Source organism: Protopterus annectens, chromosome 1.part0, assembly GCF_019279795.1.
Source record: "Protopterus annectens isolate FY-2018-M chromosome 1.part0, PAN1.0, whole genome shotgun sequence".
In the NCBI taxonomy this organism is placed as follows: Eukaryota; Metazoa; Chordata; order Ceratodontiformes; family Protopteridae; genus Protopterus; species Protopterus annectens.
Genome location: NC_056725.1, coordinates 1,726,841,679 through 1,726,866,464, shown reverse-complemented (window position 1 = coordinate 1,726,866,464; position 24,786 = coordinate 1,726,841,679). Strand labels below are relative to the sequence as shown.

General features: G+C 39.8%; 1 protein-coding gene across 2 annotated transcripts in view; it reads right to left on the bottom strand.

The window, feature by feature from the left end:
• Positions 1-24,786, bottom strand: part of STXBP5 (syntaxin binding protein 5) — a 3,006,986-nt gene that overhangs the window by 47,690 nt on the left and 2,934,510 nt on the right. For both annotated transcript variants that reach the window (XM_044068842.1, XM_044068850.1), the window contains one exon: positions 11,621-11,732. In XM_044068842.1, coding sequence (XP_043924777.1) covers positions 11,621-11,732 — 112 coding nt within the window. The remainder of the gene's footprint in view (positions 1-11,620; positions 11,733-24,786) is intronic.

Sequence of the window (24,786 nt, the reverse complement as noted above, 5' to 3'; positions counted from 1 at the left end):
GTACTGGACAACAAAACCCCATTCTTCTGGTTCTGCTGGTGCAAGAGCACTGAATAAACTGTTGTACAGACTGAAGTGACAATTCAGCATGCCATTATGCCAAAGGATGTCTATATAAATAACAAATGTGTTTAGAACTGCATCTAAACTTTCCACATGTACACCTGGGCTAACAATCCGGAGCTTACAGTATTACTTCTAGAAGGCACAAATGGCAAAAATCCCAGTTGTATACTAACAGCTGGATGAAGCTATACATCTGTTGCTTGCCAGGATAGTTTCCAACTTCCTGCAACCATGAAATGGATAAAGTAAGTAATGAAAATGAATGAATGGACAGCATCTATGGCTTTGAGATGCTTCCATGAGTGACAAAATGGCTCCATCATCAGAGTTAAGATTACAGAGGTCTTTTGGTTTATCTCCATGCTGTAGTAGGGCTAGCTTCTCCAGGAAGATCAAGATAAGGAATTATGTTTCTGTAATAAGAAGCTCTTTGGTCAGTTGTCTTCTTTTAGGAGCCTACCCCTTTCATGGCAGACCATACAGGACAGTGTGTACTCCACAGCAGGTGATGGAGAAAGTCCACATGGCTAGATAATGGTAAAAAATGACTTCTTGGGTTTCTCCATCCTCTTTTCAACTGTTAAAACATACAAATGTCAGAGGAAGAGCTGTCAGACTTTTCAGAAACTGGAAAGAAATTTCATCATACAAGTGCCTGAACGATTTCTTGGATAAAATTAAAAAGCAGATATTTTAAGTTAAACTTTTATTTTAGCTAAGATTAAAGGCAATGAAGGCCATTTTGTACTAGGCAAAACTCCTTCTGAAAAGCATGTTAAGAAAGCATCAGAGAGAGCATTCCTTTCATTTCAGAAGAACAGGTTATTATTTCAGATTCTTTCTTATACAAAAGAAAATGGGCTGTTTGAATCCAATTTTGGATATTACCATCCCCAGCAAATATGCCAGAGTGAGAAAGTATGGGATGGTAATGTTGCAGAGTATTTGGTTTCCCCACCCTATGGGTGTTTGATGGACCCTCTGGATATGAAGGATACTCTGCTAGCACCACATTCTGAGGCTGACAGGAATCAACATTTGTGTGTATATATATATATATATATATATATATATATATATATATATACAGATTTATATTGTAAAAGGGGAAAACGTAAACAAGCTTAGTGTTCTTATATTTCAGTACAGAAAAATTTGAAAAGATTTCAAGAGGTATAATGAATTAAATTATATATTTAAGCAGAAGAGGAGATTTTAGAATTGTATAGGTCTGCAAAGAGTTCAATAAATATAACGAAGTTATAAAATTATGTAGGAGAGGAGATATTAGTATTGTACAGGAGGTTAGCAGTAATATCATTTGAGTGTGAGAGCAGAGTATAGGATTCGTTCTATCTAGACTGCCTTTTTAACATGGGAAATTATGGAAATCATTCGCTAAGGAGAAAATATACTAAGGGGAATGGACATTTTGCATTTAGGGCATATTTTCTATGTTCTAAACATGTTCTCACACCCCTGGACTTAAGCTATGACTCATAGGATCATAGGAGGTTACTAGGCTATTGGTCTTGAGGCCCTTATAAGCTTATCCAAGTGTTTATCCCAAGTTTAGACAAATCAGCACCCTATGCCCCTGTCCAGGTGGAATCCCAGGGGTATATTTTCTTTTTCCCATCCAGTTATCCAGGTCGGGCTTAATAAGGGGTAAAGAGGTACTCTGCTTGATGTGGAGAGGGAGTCTATTCCATAGATGGGGGAGTCTCTGGGACATGAATCTGTTACACCAAGTCTTGTTGATGTCACATTCCAGGTTGAGGCTGAGTGTGCGGGTTACTTGAATACAGCTTGACTTGCGGATACGCAGAGTCTCATCAAGGTGGGGTCTGTGATAGCCTTGTATGCCAGACAGAGGTCACCTCTGAGGAGTCTGCATGAAACTGAGTACAGGGATAGTGCTTTTACCCTATCTGTGTATGGTAGATGTTTGAGGCCCTGGCTTCTCCTGGTGAGAAACCTCTGTGGTCTCTTCAGCTGCTGCATGTGCTTTGCGAGGTACATGCCGAAAGAGGTGTTGTACTCAATAACAGGCCTTATAAGGGAAGTGTACAGGGATGTTATGACATCTTTGTCCCTGGATGAGATATACCCTTACTTATGAAGTGGGCCATGTAAAAGGCTTTCCATACAACAGAAGCAACATGGTGGTCAAAAGTCAGGTTGCTATCATCCTGGGTGCCCAAATCTCTCACAATTGATTGCATGCTTAGGACGTTGTTATTAATGTGATAATTTGTGGGGATGTCACTCTCTCCAAAGGGGATGATGATGCATTTTTTGGTATTCAGCTTGAGGCCATGTTTCTGGCACCAGTCATATGTCTGAGTGAGACCCTTTTGGAGGATGTCCACATCACTAGGGGAACTGATGACAGCACACAGCTTGCAGTCATCTGCAAACCTGGTCAGCCATAGCCCACTGGTTTTGGCCTGCATCTCAGAAAACTATATCCCAAATAACAGAGGCCCCAAGACCAAACCCTGGGGTATGCTGCTTGTTATGGGTCTACTGCTTGAGGTGGCTTCCCCTATTTTGACTATGTTGGCTCTATCAGTGATCCAGTTTGCTACCCATCTAGTAACATATGGACTTATGCCTAGTTGAGAGAGTTTATCTATTATGCCTGTGTGGGGAATAGTGTCAAAGGCTTTGGCCAGGTCAAGGTTGGCAGTGTGCACTCTCTTCCCTTGTCTATGGCTTTGGTGACTGTCTCAAAGAAGTTGACCAAATTTAGCAGACAAGACCACCCCTTGACAAAATCAAACTGTGTGGGATCAAGTGTTTGGAGGTTGCCAATATCCTTGTTAATGAGGTCCATGATAATCCGTTTCATGCCCATGGAGATCAGACTAGTTAGGCTGATGGGTCTATAATTTCCCAGATCAATGGACGCTCCACCTTTGTGCAAATGGATTACAGTGGCTGCCCTCCACTCAACTGGGATGAAGCCAGTACTCAGGCTTTGGTTGAATAGGGTGCCTATTGGTGCTGCAAGTTCACATAGGATGCAGCCTGAGATGTTATCGGGTCCCATGGAGGCTGTATTTTTTGCCTTTGAGAGAGCAGTGATGACCTGTTCCCCAGATATAAGGGAAGGGGGCAGGTACTGGGGATGTCCTGATTTACTGATGGGGGGAACAAAGGGGTAACGTTTTTGCTGAATCTGTCAGCCAGCAAGTTTGCTATATCTACAGCATTTGTATATGTAGTGTCCTTGACCACCAGTTCTGAACAGATCTGGGTGCTTCCTTTGAGGTTGCAGACATATGCAAAGAAGGCCTTATGACTGTTTCTAGTAGAGGTGGCCAATTTGGACTCGAAGTTTGCTTTGGAGGATTTCACTAGTGCTCTTACTTGCTTGTTCTGGCTAAGGAGACATTGCTTCCAACTGGGCGCCTGCTCCTTCTTGGTCTTGGACAGCAATTTTTTTTCCTTTTTTTATAGAGTTTATTTATTGCAGATGTCCACCAGACAGGTTTACTCTTCCTTGCAGAGGATGACTTAGTCCTGTCGGGTATTCTTGATTCCATGCATCTATATAAATGTTCGTATAGTGCTTTGATGTAGTTTTGGATATTGGTGCCAGTTCTTACAGAGGGGTGGGGGCTGTGAACATACCTCTCAACCTGGAAACATCAAAAATCTGGACAAGGCCCATGAAAAATAGGTACAAATCTATACGCTGATTAACATAAAATTTGCAGGCATAATTACGAAACCCCGCCCACTCCAACAGAGTTATGGGATACCCCCTATCAAATGTAAATTGAAGAACAGATGACCAAAACATGGCCCCAGAGTCCCCCTGCAGCCATTCCAATGTCCTATTACTTGACTATTTTGCCCCATTTACGATAAACACTGTAATGTGCATACTGCTTTACTTCTACAATGATTATTTGGATTTCTTTAAAACTTATATTTTACATTTTATAGTATAAACACTAATAGACATCTGCTAAACAAAGCAATACAGTCCCACAATGAAAACAGACTTAGCACACCATCCATCAAATAAAATATGTAGGGAGCTGCCATCAAATAAACACACAGAGCTGCCATCAAACAAAATATGAAAGGAGCTGCCCTCAAATAAATACACAGAGCTGCCATCAAATAAAATATGAAACACACACACACTGACAAGTGTAACATTTGAATTAGAAATCTGCTTAATACACAAACCACTCTGCTCAAATAAAATAATGAACCTTAGCACATTGCTTAATAGGGATGCTTGTCTCTTACTAAAATATAGATGTGGTAATCTATTGGTAAACAAAATATTTAATTAAGTATCTGCACTTTTTTATTTTATATTTTGATTTGTAAGTTCTTGTGACAGAAATGGAAGAGAAGGAGGTAAGGTGCAAAACAGTCTGGTACTTGTCAGCTTGCTAAGTACAGTTATGTTTCTGCTTACATTAATTTATTTGTCATTTAGTAGTTTAAATGAAAAAAGGCAGGTTATTAAGCTTACGGTAGTATAAAGAGCAACCATTCCAATCTTATATTTTTTTTATTTACCTGGTGCTTGTACTGGTGGTGCAGGAAGAGCCGGGGGAAGAAGCAGCAGCTGCAGCAGAAGAAATACATTTTTTCATGATTGATGATCCACTTTTTTGGACCAGGTCAGGATTCAGGAATAGGATAATTAATTCTTAGTTCTCACCACCGCACAGCTCCGAGTCTCTATGGCACAGCAACAAGCCAGGCAAAACTTGTCTTATTTTATTTTAAATTTAAAAAAAAAAAAAAAAACACTGTCTTCTTCTTCTCTCTGTGTCTCACACTGACTGTGCCAGCTCACGCACCAAATCAATTAAATCTTCAAAATAATTTCAATGCTGCAGGTGCAGGTGCTGTTAGACTGTCACTGGTGCTTGCAATGTCAGTCAAATGCTCAAGCAGCCCAGGCTTCTCCGTTCTGTAACATGTACTGTAGCTCTTCTTCTGTGTTCTTCATCTGTCCCAAGCCAGCCCGCCCCTCTCTCTTTATTCCCCTAGGCTACAGGCATGTTGGAGCATGCGAGACGTGTGAATGAGTGATGAGTCAGCATGTGTGCACTGCTGCTAAAATGTAAATAAACAAAGTAGTAACTTAAGTTAATTTGTTTATTTACATTTTAGCAGCAGCAGTGCACGTGGGGCCTGGGGAGGACTTGTCACTCAATCACGCATCTCGCACGCTGCCTGTACTCTGTTTTATAGGTCAGTCAGAGACTCTAGAGTGAGGTATTGCAGATAAGTATAATTTCTTCTACATATTTTGTGCTGTGGTGTTAGAAGAACTATAAAGTTTATGTGGGATGCATTGCTCAGAAAAAATGTAGTCTGTCTCTTGTTGTATATAGCGAGTATGTATGCCTAGAATGCTGGAAAATACTACAGTTTGTAGGTTTTATTAGTGCTGTCCCATCCCCCCTTTGTTACTTTTGCTCCGTGGCTGCAAAATCCTAATGTTGACTGGAAGACAGTGAATAATGTTCTTTCTGAAGTCCTATATTAATATTATGTAGGTAGGTAAGAATGAGGTGCTGCCGGCCTGCCGCCAGTGAAGAAATGTGGGGACTTTTGTGCAGGAGTCGGTGCCTGAGTTTATATGCTTTACTGCAGTGTTACTTATTTATCTGCACTGCTAAAAACGTGTAAGCCAGAAGTATATGCCTTTTGATGCAAGTTCTGGTTTACAACAGCTTTCAGAACATCCTTTGACACTGGAATTGGATGTAAGCTACTTTGCTACCCCAGTCCCCAGAAACAATCACACTCACACTCATCTCAATTGTGTGCCTAATAATTTTCACTCAAAAGTTTGCCCTGACCAATCTAAAACTGATTTTTTTTTTTGTGAAGACCACATAACTGGGCCAGCCATAGCCATAGGTGATGGTGAACAGATAACAGCCGTATACACTTAAGTTGCACCACCTTTTGTCTGGGCTTCTGAGCATGTTAAAGTAACTTTTACTCCGATTATGCAGGTCGAATCTTAATGCTAGCTGCAGCTTGTTCTTATAGTGCTGCTATTTTGCATCATCCCGTTTATTTAAATAGAGTTTGCTGTCTGCGGTACATATTGGGATGTGCCAAAGACCAAAGACGCATTCCAAAGGGACACATTACCTGACTCGGTTAGGCAGAAAAAGGACCCCCCCAAGGAGAATGAAATGAGGGACAATGGTGTGGATAACACCGTTTAGCATGATATCATGTTCTTAAAGCATTTGGAGCTGCAACATGTGTACACCACCACGACATTATAAAGACTCAGCATTTTCTGTGCCAGCAGCCATGCAGTGTGCCTTTATAACCTAGGAACTGATAGCAAGTCACCTTCAAAACATCACTTTCCCCTTATAGCTGCAGTGTGGTACATTGGATTTGGAAAGGGAGGGGGATGCCGACCGGGAGGGAAAGGACTCAGAGGATGGGTCACAGGCGGCCACGAGATGTGTGTAAAACGTGTGTATTTTGTGTAACTTAAACTTACTTAATTACTGTAATATTACGCAATGCATTTTCTCTTGGTTTACGTTATGTGTTGGCCTGCAGAGGTGTGTTATGTGTGTTGTAGTAGTAGTGTGTGTTGCTGACTGTGTGATTGTTTGTGTGTGACTACGTGTGTGTGAGTGTGTGTGTGTGTGTGTGTGTCACTTACTGACTTTAGTTTAACTGACAGTAGCGGCCGGCCTGCCTCCTCAGCTGAAATCCATAATCCAACAGGCTGGCAGGCTGCTGATGTAGCTGATGTCACCACACAGTGCGCGCATGCCTCTGCGCGATGACGTCAAGTCTAAAAAAAGATGAAAAAATAAAAGAATAAAGCCGGGAAAATCGGAAATTAAGGGGTGCCACTCAGGAATTTGGCACTGTTCAGAGGTATGGCTGTGAAGTTTTTGTGCCATCCCTCAGGAGGCTGTAATCACACAGACATGGTACTCAATCTATGACAGGCACTGTATATATCTCAAGTGACTTAGTAACAAAACTTGATAAAGTTAAAGTTATTTCATGCCCACTATCTGATCATAACTCTGTTACCTTAAGTAATGACAAATATTAAAAATAGCATTTCTATCATGACTGAGAATTTATGAAAACTATTCATTCCTGAAGGACAAGAATTCTACTTCTGATATTTGTAACTTTAGCAAATAAACTGCAAAATATAAGCACATCTTAAACTAAACTAACTCATCCTGAAGTTATATAAAATGCCTTAAAGTATCAATTCCGGGGGAACTGAAATACCAGATGATTAGTATCAAGGTCCTCAGTTTCAGCACAAAGCAATCAAAACAAAAAAGTGAAACAGAGCAGTATGTGATTCATACATTTTGATCAAAATGACAGCTCATCTTTTAATGATGCTCTTTCAAGAAACTGTGCATTAACTTAACAGAAGAAGCTGTTATTTAGTACATAAATGTATATCAGTATGGAACAAAAATTATGGCTTTAACAAACTTATGAATTGGTGAAAAAAATTAGTTGTGTAAAAACTTACCATAACAGTAGATGTCCTACTAATCATTGTTGCAGTCTTCACAATGAATGGGTTATCACTGCTGATGTCTGGCTGGGGTACCAAAGCTTTACCTTCCCAGGATTGTATGTCTGACATGTGACCTCAACTCATAAGCACATGGGCAGATAGTCTGTGGAATTACGCTTGCACTTCTGCCTATCTCCAAATCAGTGGCCTGAAGACCCCTGAGTGATTAGCCAGCTAGGAAGGATGAAGCATGAAGTGGCAAGGAGACCCTTTTGTTCTAAGATGCTGCCTACAGTACAGGGGCAGAGAAAAGAGAAATAGGAGTGGCAGTGAGATTATGGAAAAGGAATCTAGAGGGGAAGGGGTAGGGAAGGAATACAGTAACAGTGACCAGTAGGACATCAACTGTTATGCTAAGTTCTTAAAGCTGTACTATGTCTTGACTTGAAATCACTGTTGCATTATTCATAATGATTGGATGATTCCCGGAGCTGAAAGGGATGCAATGGTGGCTGGTTAGTGAGCTGCAAAAATGCTCAAGAAGCCCAAAAGGACTCACCCAGTGAAGGTAGCCCTAGACCTTGAGAAGGCACTAATCCTGTAGTGTTTAGTGAAGGTATGCACACAGGGCCAGGTGTGGGAGCTTCTAGTATAATCCTGGCATCCACCCCTTTGTAGAAGGCCGTGGATGATGCTACTGCCCTGGTAGAATGAGCATGTGGGCAAGAACTTACCATGTAGAGAATAAGGAGAGGAGAAGGCCTTAGAGATCCTCTTTGCAATTGTTTGTTTAGACAGTAGTTGGTAAAATTTTCTAATGCATTTTTTTTGTCCAAATAGAATCTTAACGGTCTTTGAACGTCTAGAGAGTGTAGCAGCCATTACCGTTTTTTCTTTGGTTTGGAAAAGAAGGTAGGGAGATTTATAACCTTGGCCACACGTACACCTCAAATGACAAACTGCGTAAGTAATACTATTTAAACAGAAGAGAAAAAACAAGCACAGATACACAGCTGTGGATTGAACAGTCAAAACATGTAATACAATAAAATATAAAACTTTAATAAAATGGTAAGCACTTTCACAATTATGAATTGCTTCTTCAGACCCGGTCTGTGGCTTCTCTGAGAATCTCTTTTAGAGAGCCATCCTGTGTTTCTGACCTACCTTGGATCTCTTCTAACAAAACAGGTGGGTTTTATTGGGTAATTCTTCTGGAACCTAGGTATGGAGGCTAATAGAAGTTGTCTGCAGTCTTTTTCCTTGTTCTTGGGGAGTTTTGAAAAGATTGGCTGCTTGAGGCCCAAACAGGAGATTTTCATCTAAAAGGGACTCTATAATTTTAGGTTTCAAGCACTTAGGAGTAGGTTGATTGTGCAACTGTGAATACCTACAGAAGACATAAGCAGTGGCAGCTGCTCTGGACAAGGTCTCTACAGCATCATAAATACATTTACTACTGTGTCCGTCTACTTGTGTAGCATGAGTCAGTAAAGACAACATTTGTTGTTTAGAATCAGTCCCCTGTGAAACCACAACTATCTTGTTTAAGGAATTGATAACAGATATCAAATACTAGGTCATTTGGATTTAGTAATTTATTAGCCCTGAACTTCATAGTAGAGAAGATATAAACCTTTTCACCCCACCTATCCATAACCATACTAACCTTGTCTGAAGTGAGGGCACTGGCATTAGGGAGGAGCTTAGAATGTTTATCAGAAAAGAGAGTGAGATACTGCAGAGGGATCTGGCACAGGATTTTTAAAGAAGAAATGAATATCATCAAGGACTTTATACCAACCATCTGGCCTGAGGGCAGGAAGCTGTGAGACTTGGGCAGTACAGGTGGACTGAAAGGCATCCATGGAGGTCTCAAGATCTGTAGAAGGGGTTGGGGTGTCCATGTCCAACAGGCTGTAGCATCTTTTTTGAAACTCTGTAATCAGCCTAGACTCCCAATGTTTCATTGTGTTTAATACTCTCTCTCCAAAAGAAGCTTATTCCATAAGACAGTCAGGAGAAAGGAAATCTTCATCATCTGAATGGACTTGGTCAGGAGAGTGGAAATGACATGAATGGGCTTGAGAAAACTATATCCATTTCTTCTCCCTAGAAGGAGGAGGAGAAGTTACAAGTTTAGTTTGTGATGTCCACCCTAACCAAGTGTGGTGGTTCAGATCCCTGCCATACCTAAATAAGTTTACGTGGGATCACTAACTAGTATCTGGGGAATGCTCACTGGATTGTCAGAGAAGATGATATGTGGTTCAGCTTTACCTGTGGGTTCCTCAGTCATAACAGCCTCCGACAGGGTCTTGGTAGAGGACATCTGAAATGGAACCAGACATACTGTGGGTTCTGAAACCTCAGCACATACATCAGAGTCAGGAACTTACACAGTAACAATAGAGGTAAGCGGAATCTCATCTTGGAATGGACCAAGCTTTTAAGATGCTGGGACTCCAGAAAAGTATTGAGTGATGACAAATGGTATTGCAATGTTTTAGGTACAAATGACTGGCAAATACAACAGGTCTTGTAGATGTGTTCTACTCCTAAGCAGAAAATACTAGTCTTTGTATGTAATTTGCCTACCGCACTAGCACTTACCCTCAAAGCGGACATCTAATATCAGTAAGCAAAAACACTTTAGAAAAGCAAAGGAAGATTCATTGGCTAACTACACTGAAGGGCCATTTTAAACCTAGCCAATAATCCAAGGTCAGAATCAAACCCTGTACCTTCTATCTATAAGGTGAAGATGAAGGCCTTAACCATTATGCCAAACTCAAGGACACACTCAGGAGAAGTGCAGAGCCCCTCCCCCCTTATGCTGAACAGTAGTGACAGCAATCAGTCTACCTGATGTGGAAAGAAAACCCACAGCCTTCTGCACCAAAGGCAAGTATGTTACCTGTTGTACCACTGACAATGGAGTACTTATTTACTTACTTGAAGCAATAGTAGCAATGACCAAATGACAATCAGACCAATGGATATGCAACCTGCATTTGTGCAGGTGACAAGACATTCTGAGAAATTACACTCGTATGTCCACCTGTATATACCCCTATACTTACGAGAGGATCACACACATTGGCTGTATGATCCTGAGAAGGTAAAGCTTTGGTACCCTTGCCAGATATCAGTGGTGATAAACCATCCATAATGAATACTGCAACAGTGACCTCAGTCAGGACGTATTATCATTATTCACCAAAAATATAACAAGTCTCCTTCCAGAAATATTTCTAATGCGTTACTAGATTGGTTGAAAACTATATAATACATAAGAGGTGCTGTTAGTGTAAATAGTTTTCACTCCGTTTGTTCTTATGACAGGTGTATTATTTACTGTTTAATGTGGTCTTTTTAAAATTCCTAACTGTTAATAAAAAAGATGTTGTGGAAAAAACATACTAAACTACATAATACATATACTTACATATCTTTAAGCCAAAATGTCTCTCCTAACATTTCCCTACGCTACATATGTTAAGTGATATCAGCCAAGACTACCCATCTGATTACTAATCTTAAAAGGAACAATTTCATATTTTCTTCATTTAAAATGCTAAGTGTGGCAACAAAAAAACTTGAAAGTATGAATTAATGCAGTTGATTCTGCAGAAAAAAAATGTCACAGGCAAATGTTTAAAACTCAGACTGAATGAATTCATGACCAAATTTCGCCACCCTTCCACAATACCATAGCTAACAAAATGGCAACATATTATTAAAGTCTGAACTTAGCAACACAGCAATTCACATAACTGCACTGTGACTGGGCATTCTGTGACAGGTACAATTATTTTATTAGACATTTAAGTATAACTTGGCTGACTTACTTAAATAAATCTAAAGGATGGCATAAAAATATTTTAGAAGAGGATGTGCATTAAGATACCTTGAAGGTCTACACTACACAAGAATTACACACTAAGGTACACACAGCACTTAACCTGTGGCTTCATACAGTGTAATTTAGTGCGCAAGCCCTTCTGTCTTATTACTTAAATACAGATTACTTACACAGTTCTTCCCTGTCAAGTGACTGTGCGCCTCCTCCAAATAAGCCTTTGAAGAAACCTCTGTTTGGTGCTTCTGGTGTTTCAACTGGTGTGAACAGCTCACCCAACATTTCCTTTAGTGTAACACAAAACAAAAACAGAAAGAAAACAGTAAAGTGAAACACAGATGGGGAGACAGAAAATAAAAACATACGACTTGGACCACACATCATCTTACCTTTTACCTTCCCAAAATTATTTCCTACAGCTAAACCAAAATAGACAAGAAACAAGTCAGTCAGATGATACAGACACCAAACTCTTACCAGAAATACAGGTGGCCTTGGTCTGAACAATTCCCTGCATGCTGGACAGCAGGACAAATACATGGGTCTGAGCAGACATCAGCCAGCTTTCCTTCTGAGGAAGGCTACAGCCTACCCAATGAGACCAAAGGGATTGCAGGAGGCAGCAAAACATCTAAGCCAGAGAGGAGATGTCTATAGCAGGAAACCTATGTGGAAGCATATGTGCACTTTCTGCAATGACATCTTTGCACTTCAGGCACTTGGGGAATGGCAAAATCACTGCCTGCGACATAAAATAAAAAAGTTGTTACAATGTGATCTTGAGGGATTCTGACACACATGCGTTCTTACTGAGAGAGCAAGCTGATGTAAGTCAACAATGGGCAGAACCTGAGTGGTCTGTGGTGACCGAGATGGAAGTGACAACAATAAAAAAAAAAAAGAAAAAAACAGCAGACAACATCAAATGTCAAACACCTTGTAATCCTGCACTTAATTTATGTTCCCTTAGAACTAGGTACTGCTCAACAAACAAAATGCTTGTTTCAAGGATCCTGGTGTAAAAATGCATTTCATGGTCACTACTTATTTTTGGCAGTTTCTTTAAAAAGATCAAATAAAGTCCATACAAGTAGTTTATTTAATTATTTATTTAGTTATTTATTCATTCAGAATTCATTTGCAAATTAATATACCTAACTGGAACTAGAGAAACACCTATTGATTTACATATTTATTTTAGCTGTGCATCTACCCTCTGGCCTCACCCAAGTGTAGCTGCTATTAACCTTTTTAGTCACCTTATCTGAAGTTTATACAAGTTACAAATTTACCATCTGGATAAGCATGTCAATACATTATCAGCTCAGCATACTTTCACATGCTACTAGCCCCCTATTTTAACAATAATACCAAGCTAACTAACTTTCTCTCTAAATCTTGGTTAAGTTACTCAAAAGTTAGTAAGAATAAAAATATATCAGTAATAAACCTGGAGATCATGCCTACCATTAGACTGAGGGAAGGACAGTGTTATACTGATGAGGACAGACCTGCTCTTGGAGCTATACTGTGATGCTTATAACATAACGTTTATACCTGGTATGGGGAGGAGGTCCATCCTTGTCAGACAACAAGACAGAGTCCCTAGCTTATCCTCCCGGGTGGGTCATCATGGAAAAATAACTCTGATTATTGTGGCTTTGTAGAAAAAACTGAGAATTAGAAATTATATCCAGCTGCTAGTGCCTTGTGAAAGTATTCAGTGACAGTGAAGTTACATAGCAGCTGCTAAAATACTAAATATTTTTAAGAAATTTTGAAATGTATTGAAGATAATGCTTTAGTATATTTTTCATACCAACATTTAATACAGTCAGTTAGCCACTTATACAAAGTAACTTTGGTAAAATAGCAGCTAATTTTTATTACAAAATGAAACAAACAAGTATGAATCTTTTCTTTGTTTGTTCTATTCACAGAAAATCTGAGCTGGCTGCTGCCATACACGACCTCTGCTGGAATAATTAGGGAACAAAACTGGCAAACCAGTGGACTGATTAGGACTCCTTTCGGTGGTTAACTTGAGCAAGAAAGAAGGAATAGTCCACAAGGACAGACTATCTTCATGGAAGACCAAATAGAGAAGCATTATACATAATACCTACATTTCAGAAATTCTAAATGAAGTAATGGCCAACGGAAAACAGATCTTCAAGGACACTCTTTTAAGTTAGCTCAGAAGGAAGGAAGGTACATCTCTAAAATGAAACAAATCCTATGGAGGGCCAGGATCTTTGATTATGGTCTGATTAGAAAAAGTACATCTCCAGATAGTTTTGCAAACCTTCCATGAAGTTAAAGATAGAGGGCTGGAACCTTAGTGAAAGTTGAAAATGGCAGCAAGGTTGACCTCAATATATGACCAGCTTAGTCTTGTGTTAAGAATCTGGGAACATTTATCTAAAACAACAGACAATGGCACTGCAAATGAATCTATCTGTTGGAAGCACCCCAAGGAGAAAAAAATAAAGTGTGTCCATTTACTTCTGCATGTTAACATTCAAATGTACTTATTAGGAAAGTGGCCCAGGAGAACATAGAAGAGCCTATCCCAACTGCCCCAAATCACTGCCTGGTTAAATGACTTGCTCAGAGTCACACAGCAGACCAATGTAGGTTGAAAGAATTAAACCATGGACTACAGGAAGCAGCTACTTAGCTCATACTCATAATCATCTGCACTTAAGGACATACAAGAAGGCTGTCTAACTTGGAACTCAGACCCACGACCCTGAGATTAAGAGACAAATACTCTACTAACTGAGCTTGCTGGGCTGTTTTTTTAGTATTAGGCTTTTGAGCAGAAGAAAGAATTGGGGCCGTCCTAGACTGGAAATTACTGGCATGGGAGTAACTCAAGTGGTTAGATAAAGGGAGTGAAGGTCCAGGAAAGACATGTTTGTTAGATGAGTCAACAGAGTTCTGAAGGACCTCAGACGCAGAAACTATTCCTGAAGATGAGGCCACAATAGGGAGAACTATATGTACTCTAGTCAAAAAAGGGCTATAAGAATACATATGAACTTGCTATGCCTGTTCCTCAAAAGGAACCAGATGGAAAAGCACAAAAAAGTCCTGGGAGTTGTGCTTTCCTGCTAAGTTTTGAGTGAGATGTATAGATTTGCAGTTTGAATGAAGAAGGAGTAGGTATTGTGTGATAGAAAACACACCAAAAGATCCCAGATTCTAAGAGGCTTTGGCAATGTTTTCTTCACAACCTCAGCATATGTTATAGGCCTAGTTGTGTGCTATAAATTTTGTGATTGGCTGTGTAGTGCTTGCCATCAGTGGATCAGATAAATGAAATATGCTGTAAAATGCATCACAGAGCATCTACAACCCCTTGGCTTCTGTTGGCCTAGCGGCTACAAGACCTCAGGCCTAATTTAATTATCTCCTTCAGGAAATGTTTAATTATTTTTCTGGAAGGCTTACACAGTGGACCCCTTCCCCCAGAGATCTGAGAATTTTGTGTCCACTCTGAATTTCTAACTGCATGATACCCCAATGATAAGCCACTATTATGACCAGTAAATTATATTGTAATATCTCATTGCTAAACACTGTACACCCCAACCCTCCACAGAAACTATTTATTGTCATTCAAACTTTTGAAGTGTGAAAGAATGTTCTCTTCAGGTTGCACTGTGAAAACTCTTCAAAAATACTAATCAACTGTTTTAGCATACAAACAAACTAGAAATACATTTATTTATTTATCTGGGTAGTGTTAATGTTAGATCAGTCTTGCAGCCTTCAGCCTTGAGATTCCAAGCTCTTGCCTTGGATGTGATGGGCTGGTTTGCCCTCTTAACAATATGCAAGTCATCAGGCTGTGGCTTGATGTCAGTACTTTTGTGTTGGCCTTCATAGGCTTTGGTTTCAGGCAAAAGGCTTTGATGCCTTCTGCCCTGAGTGTGGAGTCAGCATCAACTTCAACTTCTATGATGTTGTCAATTCTCTTTTATGTCATTTCACTTGTGCCTACATAGGTTATGGCTTTAACCGCAGAAATTTTTGGCTTGATCCTTTGGTCATCCATCCTTCTGGACTACAGGACAGAGGGCTCCAGGGTGCCATTGCAAGATGAATACTGTATATGTATGTCTGTTGTATACATGTGTGTTCATGTATTTTTTTCCTGCTGCTGCTTCAGACCCATCACCTCCAAAGCATAAGTACAGGAGGAGGCACCTGAACTCCCAAGTGGACTCCCCAGCCAAAGGCATAGGTAATGGAGAGGGCATTGACTTCCCACCATCCCCACTGATAACCTCTAGTTCAAGGAGGTCCTAGAGATGATAAGACATAAAGGGGGAATGGCTTATAGACCCTATAGAAGATTGTACAGGAAAATGTTTAATCACCGTGCAGTCCATCCTTCTTTGTCTGTCAAAAGAAGAAAGGATGTGCTCTTTGGATCTTCAGCTTACTTATCTGCACAGAAAGATCATCACAGAGTTCATAAATTTTGTACACTTCTGAATAGGAGCCAGACAGTGTGAGTTCTAGATCCTTCCATTTTGTCTCACCACAGACCTCAAGGTATTTGCCAAATGCAAGTCCTTAGGTGCCGTGAATCAGATGCTACAAGTGTGAGGGCATTTCCATACCTGAATAATTAATTCCTGGCCATACCAACATTTAGTAAACTAATTGAGGATTTGTAGACTCTTCTGAGTCTTTTCCAGTCCTTGGAAACGATTATTAGCACCACAAATTCTCAGGTGGAGCTCTCACACACACTGAGCTTCATAGGATGCACCCTAGATGCTCTGTACTTCAAAGCATGGCTTCCTTCCAACAAGACTCTTCCCCTGCTGAATGAAAGGCCCTAAATATTCTTACGTTTCTTTCCATCATAGTAGCTGTGTGTTTCAGGGCATTGGATCTTATTACAGCAACCATTTAAATAGTGTAGGGTTCAACATGATGTCCCTACAATGGACTCTGAACACATTTGTCTTAGCTAATGAATCTTGTATCTCATCAATTAAAAATGTCCAGTTTAGTGGTGGCCTTCATACTTTAGATCTCATTCTGGGAAATCCATTTCAAATTCTAAACCTTGTAGTCGCTGTTACCCTGGACAGCTGTGGCCTGGGTAAAGATTGTCAAAGCCAGATGGTCCAAGAGGTTTGGTCATAGGCAGAGGCCAGTATGCATTTTAGTATTCTGGAGATGAGGGCAAAAGTCCTAACCATTGGGTAGTGTCCTCAGTCGTCCCGTCTACCAAAGTATATAAAGTGCGGTCAAAGGAAGGCATTAGACTTAGACTCATGCCACAAGTGTACTAGCCTCGCAGCATGACATGACCTAATATCTTCAGTCTTTCTTGCCCCAGACCCCAGAAGACAAGGAAAAGACAAAAAACAAAGCCCACAAAACAAAGCCCTGCAAAAAACTTATATACAGATGTATACAATATATATGAGAGACTAGTACAATAATAACACATATAGCTCACACCACCACCCCCTAAACACAGAGGGAAGAGAAGGGAGGAGTTTTATGGACAGCAACAATGTGAATCTCGAACATCTACATTTTATGGTAACTGTACTACTGTATATGTTCTTCGTCATTGCAGTCCTAACCCGATGAGTAGGCAAATCAAGCAGAAGCAGGTGGCAAATCACCAAAGAAGCGGAGCTGCCAGGCAAAACACTGCAATGGCTGTGGCAAAAAAACCCTAGATTTAGAGAAGAGAGGAAAGTAGTGATGCTTAGCTGCTATGCACTGAACTCCAAGTAGCTGCCTCTAAAATATCCTTGAAACCCCTCCCGCCACAATGCTGTTGAAGTGGCAGTAGGAATGTGAGACGAGGCTAATAGTGGAATTTCCCTTGCCATGATGGGATCCCAAAAAGAAATGCAAAACCCACACCCACTTTGCAAAAAGAAATAGAAAACAAACAGCCTTGAGAACTCAAAACATTAAAATGCTGAACTAAATAAAAAAAAAAAGAAATCCTGCTTAAAAGTGAGCACTTGGCTATAACCCTTTATTTTTTAAATAAAAATAGAAACGTACATCTTTGGGGAGTTTGCATAGAAAGTAGGCAAATTTTGGGTTGGGTTTTAAAGCCACACTAGTGCGTAAAACATAAAGGAAGGATTGAAAAAAGTAATGATACCCTATCCTTATGGAAAATGCAGTAATGAAACCCTCCATAAGACCATACTCGAACAAAAAGCAGCAGAAGTAATAGCCAACAAAAAGCAGTCTTCCATGATAAATATTTTTTAAATCAAGTACCGCAGGCTCAAAGGTTGAGAAGTAAAGCAGGTAACAGAAAATTGAAGGATATGAAGCAGGAGTAGGGAGTAGCATTAGGGGTCTTTATGATGCTTGCCCCTCTGAGAGCTGCAGAAACAATTGAGCTGAAACAATGGTGGCATGAATCATAGTGGAGAAGGACAAAGCAGCATGAAATAACTGGGAAAAAGGACAAAAGATTGTCAAATAACTCAGTAAGATAAATCTCCCAATTCCACTCTGCACTCCAAAATATTGAAGAAATTCCTTGCTGCACTCCAAAATCCCAAATTTCCATTTTCTGCATACGCCATCTTGTACTAAGGTCTTTGTTGAGGAATCTAATCACATTTAAAACATAGAATATGCTCCTTTGTACGGCTGTCCTCAAACAGAATATCACAGCTGTTAGGCCTTTGTTCTGAGACCCTTCTCAATCTGCAAGTGCTGATCCAGGACTATCTACTGCAGGGTGCATTTGCTATGTATACTGACATTATGACAGTGGTTTGGTACATAAACAAGCTGGAAGGAAATCACTCCTATCCTTTCTGTCATGAAGTGATGACATTATGGAATCAGACTATATCAACTGGGTGCTTCCTGATCACAAGCTATTTTCCAAGATAGGACAGTTCTGTAGCAGACATACTCAGTAATGCTTGGCCTTTCATTGTTTCAGTGTCATGGGATATTTTCTGTTGCTGGGAGAAGCCTTACTGTGACTTTTTTTGCATTTCTGTTTAACACCAAATGCAGCAGTTTCTGTTCCCCTCACATACCCTCTGGTGAAGTGTCTAATAAATGCTTTCATGCAGAAATAGCTCCCAGGACTTCTTTGTGATTTTCCATCTGGTTCCTTCTGATGACCCACTGAGATTGCTTCTTCAGAGAAATGTTTATTTTAGTTAGCTCTACAGGTTGGCATATAGACCCCCCGCAGTCACCAATTAAAAAAAGGGTGATTGTAAGTGGCTTGTCCATAGCTAGGATCTGTGATGTCACAAAGGCCCTAAGCCCTCAAGCCAGACAAAGGGACACATACTAAAAAACATGATGGAACTTACTATGCAGTTACTTATTAGATGCAGGAAAGACTATTTGTCTTGAGTAGTATCTTGCCTTCACTAAGAATGATGCATATATACCAAGACAATGGTTTTAACAGTTGACTAAGACGTTGGCGTCATCTAAGGGCATCTAGTATGTACTGACCTGGGATAAGATAGAAGATACAACATTCTGGTTCATCTGGGAATGAAATTTTTTTCTGCCACTACAGTGCTTTGTTTAGGCACAGCCCCACTATGGCACATCCCTTCACAGCAAACACAAACTCAAACTCGGATATCACAGTAGCACTATTCAATTTGAGGAGTCTAAATAGAAACATGACAGAACCTGAGGTCCCCCTGCAACTGAAGCTCATTCATATTTCTGTAGTTAAACGTAGCTTCAATGCAATGACAGCTCTCCCTATATACCAATGTTTAGTGTCGGGCATACCTTCAAGCTCTTGAGTAACTGTGGGGGTATATCTGTATTTGTCAGAAACATTATCACCTCACTTCAAAATACCCATGATCCTAACCTGGAGACCCTTGAGATCCAAATCGTCTTACAAAAATTCAACTACTACATGACTGTAAGATACAAATCTCCATCAATATACCAAAGATCATGGACATTACTTTAACATCACTGAGGGGTTAAATATCAAAACAAATACCTTCTAAACAGGGGACTTCAATTACACAAGCATACATTAGCACACTTACATCTCTAAAAATTTATATGCTCAACCCTTTGGTACGTACCTAACCAAGCACATCCAACAACTGGAACATCCATAGAGGTTCCTCACTAAAAGAATACAGGGGGTAAGTAACATGTCCTATACAGACCACTTCAAGGCCCTATCTCTGTATTCTGTCTCCTACAGTCTGTTAAAGGGAAATTGATGCCTGGCATTCAAAGTACTGTCAGACCTCACCCTGATGGACCTCCTGCATATCTGCAAAACAAACAGCACCAGAATTACCTGTTCTAAACACTTAAACCTTGCCTGTGATACAAATAAGACCTGCTGGAGAGAAAGGTATGTATTCCAGAGACTACTCTTTCTCTGGAACAGTTTCCACATCCATGTGAAGCAGAATTCCTCCCTAACCCAATTCAAGTGTAACTTGGACAAATGGATGGGGAACAGGAAATTCATCCCTGGTCTGGCACCTATGTCTCTAAATGACACAGGCAGTACAGGCAGTCAGTAAATGTTATATCTCCCAGACCCCAGCTTACGCAAATCAAGGGTACAAGAACTTGTCAGAGATTTGGAATGCATGGCAAGGCTTAAAAAGACCCTTGTGGTCATTAGCCTATTAAACTACCCACTAGAGGCTCCAATACTCTTGGCCTGGCCCTTAACAATCTACTCCATCTGTATCCCCCCTGCATATCTTCATTCTTGATTAAATCTGACCACAACTCAATCTTCTTCTCTGTCAGGCCTAGCAGTACCACTCTACCCCCAAATGAAATCTTTTTAGTGACTTCTCCAAGGCAAACCTATTTTAGCTTGTAGACAACCTAAACAAACTTTCCAGCAATCCCCCACAAATGGACTTGGCTGAGAGGGCTGCCATATTCACCTCTGACATTTACTACCATCTAAACAGCTACATAGAAAAATCAGTATCTATCCACCCTAAACATAAACAGTAATATAAACCCTAAAATAAATACAATGATACATTCAGGAATAAGTCTCACTGATGGAGCTCCCATACTAATAAACTGTACAAGAAAAGAATATAATTTATGAAGAATTGTATGAAATTCCCATCCCCCTTTCTCAAGACCACACTGAAACATATCAGCAGGGAACTTAGGAGCACTATTAGAAAATGTAAGGCTGGGTACAAGTTTAATGTCACTTCAGATACCAAAGAAAAATACAGAATTAAGAAATAGTGCCCAGCACTGCACTGAGCACATCCATATCATCACACATTTCAATCCCAAGAATAAGGCCAATATGTTAGTATACACATTTTCTGCTCAATTTACCCCGCCTATCCACAATATTGCCACACATTATACCTGCACATTTAGTTTTGCCTGAAATCACCTTATAACATGTCTTAGAATCCCTCAAGAAAGTTATGGGACCATCAACAGCCCAGGCTGCATTCTCATCAGTACAAAGTATGCATTATTTCAGCCTTTACATAAACTGTTAAATCTCTGCCTATTCACAGGGTTTGTGCCTGATGTCTTGAGAAGAGCCACTGTGAAAGCTCTATACAAAGGCAGCCATCTACAGACCTGGACACTTATTTGCTCACCAGCCTCATATGTAGGGTTATGGAACATATCATAGCAGAACTAATTTATGCAAATACAGGCAACTTAACTGATCAATACTCCAGTCAGTTTGGGTTTGTGAAGGACAGTGCTGTCACTCAAACATAGTAAGCTTCTTTGAAAATGTTACATAGGTTGTGGAAGGAGGTCACTCCATGCATGCTACTAATCTTGACATGGCCAAGACTTTTAAATTTCCCTAACTGGCATTACTGAAAAATTAGACAAACATAATGTAAACACCTACACTGTCTGCTGGATTGCAAATTGGCTACCCAACAGATCCCAAGTTTTGAAATGTATCTGTACCCTCCTTGAATGTAAAACTAACTAGTGGGATACCACACAGGTCAATGCTGGACAGTCACCTTTTTGGCATTTGTTCAGCAGACTGCCCATCTCATATCCAAGAAATCTGTTTGACCAAGTCTGCTGATGACAGCAAGCTGGGGACTGCTATCTGCTCATCCAATGATACTAAACAGCTCCATCAAGGGCTGGAATATGCACATACCTGGTATACCAAAAACATTCTCTAGCTAAATGCAATAAAGTGTAGTATATAATGGCAGTCAGCAAAAAGCTGCTCCCACCTCATATGTTATAAATGGTACTTCTCTTCAGAAAGATATGAGCGGGCAACTCTGTCTCATTCAATCGTTCTGTTTCCACCGTAGTCCAGAAACCTTCTATCTGGCCCAGTTAAATTTCAAGGGAATGTCTTCATGATCCAAATAAGTCATCCTACCACTGTATTCTTCCCTTATCACATCTATCACTGAATGCAATGTCCTTGGTATGTATAAATCCAAGCATACTGCTCAACTGGAAAGGTCTCAAAGATTTCTAACCAAGGAAATGAAATGTCTTAAATCCTTCAAGTATCTCAACAGATGAGCAAAACACCCTTTATATTCAGTAGCCTACTGGGTGCTCTGAGGTGACGTGTACCACTTTTTGAGCCATGAAAGACTAAAACCTGTTTGACCTCTTATTTTTTCATAAAACCAGTAGGTCTGCAAACACCCACATGAGGAATGTAAATCTAAACCAATAAATAAACAAGACTTGCTGGAGGGGTATGTTCCTAACTCAACACAGTGCTATTTTGGCTATCTTTAAGGTGAGTCTTATGACTGGATGGGTAGATACAAATTTAGAGCAGGATTATCATATATGGCCCTGGTCAAGCACTATTAAGCACTTGAAAATGGTCGCAAGAACTTTTAAGCATGTCCACTTAAAGGAGTAAATGACTAGGCATCTTATGGTAACTGTAGTTGCTTGTCTAGTATTGCTCTTATGCTCCTATATAGTTGATGCATGAGGAAGTGCTTGTACAAAGAGAGTAACGGCTTTACTTCCTATTTAAAAGGTCATCATGACATCATCAGTGTCACACAGACAGTAAGGATATAAACAGTGGTGTTGAGTTAGCTGAACTTAAAATGCTACCTAAATTCATGTGATCAAATGATAACCTGGGAGAAGCCCCTACCCAACTGACACCTCCCCCAACCAAATTTGAGGTCCAAGATATTTAAAAAAAAAAGTATTTAAGCTGAGCTGCAAAACCTCTTGTCACAATCATTCAAGGAAATAACAGCTCCCTTTCATTCTTTATTAATTAAAGTAGTATAACTTTTGCAGAAGCCAGTGTGTGACCATAGCAAAGAGCTGTTAAGCACTATTATGTATATACATAACTGTTTGCTGTCTTCACATATTGTCATTTAAGCAACTAAGAAAGTGTAATTGCAACTGCTTAAATGCATAAAGAGAATGCTTGCATTTACAGCCAATGAGTGACTGACACCTTGGAAAAGCCACCAAATTAATCCCCTAACTGCTCACTCCCAAGGCAGATGACCTTTGCTTCACCCTTGCTATAGAGCTGTCTATGTGAATAGCAGGGAGACAATGAGGGGCTATTCTCCTGAATCCACTATTTCTATTACTTCTACGTCTTCACAGCCTCACGCAGTACTAAGCCCTTCATTACTGAATATTTATTTAAGGAGTGTGTCAAACTGTTGCTGCTTTGCCTATTTTTGTAGGTTTTGCATAAATGTTTATGTCTTCAAAAAGGTTTGAATTCTTGTGCAACATCCTGGGCAAGCTATTTTATGTAATCATCTGTAAAACACCATTATTGTGTTCCTTCTCTCAGAGGCAACACAGCATATGCATCTTAAACTTTAATGAGAAAAAAACAATTCTAATTTTATTTTATATCAAAGCATACAAAATAAAATTTCCTTTTAAGCAGAAATGCACATTCCTTTTTAGTCTAAACCTAAAGTCACCAAAATAATGTGTATTTATGATTTTGAGTTTTCGTATTAGTCTGAAGAGCTATACTTTCATTTTAAACTGCTGCTCTACAAATGTTGCAGTTTTTCAAGTTTTGCTGACCATTCTGACTTGAACTTGGCCCTGTTACTGCCACTATGTTTGTACTGCTTTAATACTCAATAACATTTTCCAGACAAGACTCATCTTTATATAACAAACTGTATAAGCAAACAACTCCAAAGGCTAGGATATGAAAGCACTTCAAATAAAATAAGTAAATAAAAGAATGTGTCTGATTACATCATTGGAAACACTGTTAACATCAACCTCATACCATGCATGCAGCCCATATCTCAAAGTTAAAGAGTGCGTGTGTATTTATGACGTTGGTAGAAGGGTCACTGGCAATGCATTAGCGAGTTCCTTCTTACTATTCTAAGGAGAATGAGTTTCAGATAGGTCACCTGGTTAAAAATCTTGAAGAAGATCAGGAAGATACAGAGACAGAATGGTTAGAAACAAGCAGTTAGGAAATAACATCATGTTATGTTAGTCCACTGTGGAGGCCATAAAAATTAAAATATTTTGAGAATTCATCCAGGCATGTAGAAGTGTCTGCTACAAAGGCTGAATAACTTAGGACTGACATCAGGTGGAGTAGGAAATCCTGGAGAGATACTAGGTGGAATACAAACTTACTAGTAGTATTTATAATGGCATGATGTTTTTGTTAGAGAGCACAATAGCAACAACAAGAAATATTCAGAGTTCTATCTGACAGTTGCCACACCATTATAAGCAAGGGAACTAAATCATACTAGTTACCATACAGAAACTGAAAATATACTGGCTTAATGGATGACATTATGTAAGAATGGACACCCTTGAACTTTTCATCACATGTTAAGAACCAAGTACTGCTGAGATGTTTGGAAGTAAACATTTTTAGCAGCTGGGCCTAGTCCAGTTTTTCTGACTTACAACCTTGTATTACCTTGTGTCTACCCCCCTTCCCCACCTTGAACCTGCACACCTCCTTCCCACTCCTGCTTAATTACAGAGGTATCAAAAAACTTGATGTAGAAAGGCACTCTCTTTTGACTTAGCTTTTCTGCCTTGCTTCATAGGAATCCCCAGTAGTGTGCTTGCATGTAAGTACTACCTGGTATTGTTTTTATTTGTGATTCTTATTGCTATTTTTGTAAACTTCACCCTAAGGGGATCCTGCAGTGCTTCTGTAACCACTCTGCCTCCCCAAGAACTAACTTTAAACGTGTATGTACCCTATTGCAAAATAAAAATATATCCTATACCTACCACTGCTGTATATTTACCCTGCCTGCATTCGCTAGCAGTCTACCATGGATTTTATCTCCCTTTAGTCTGCTAGGCTCTTTCC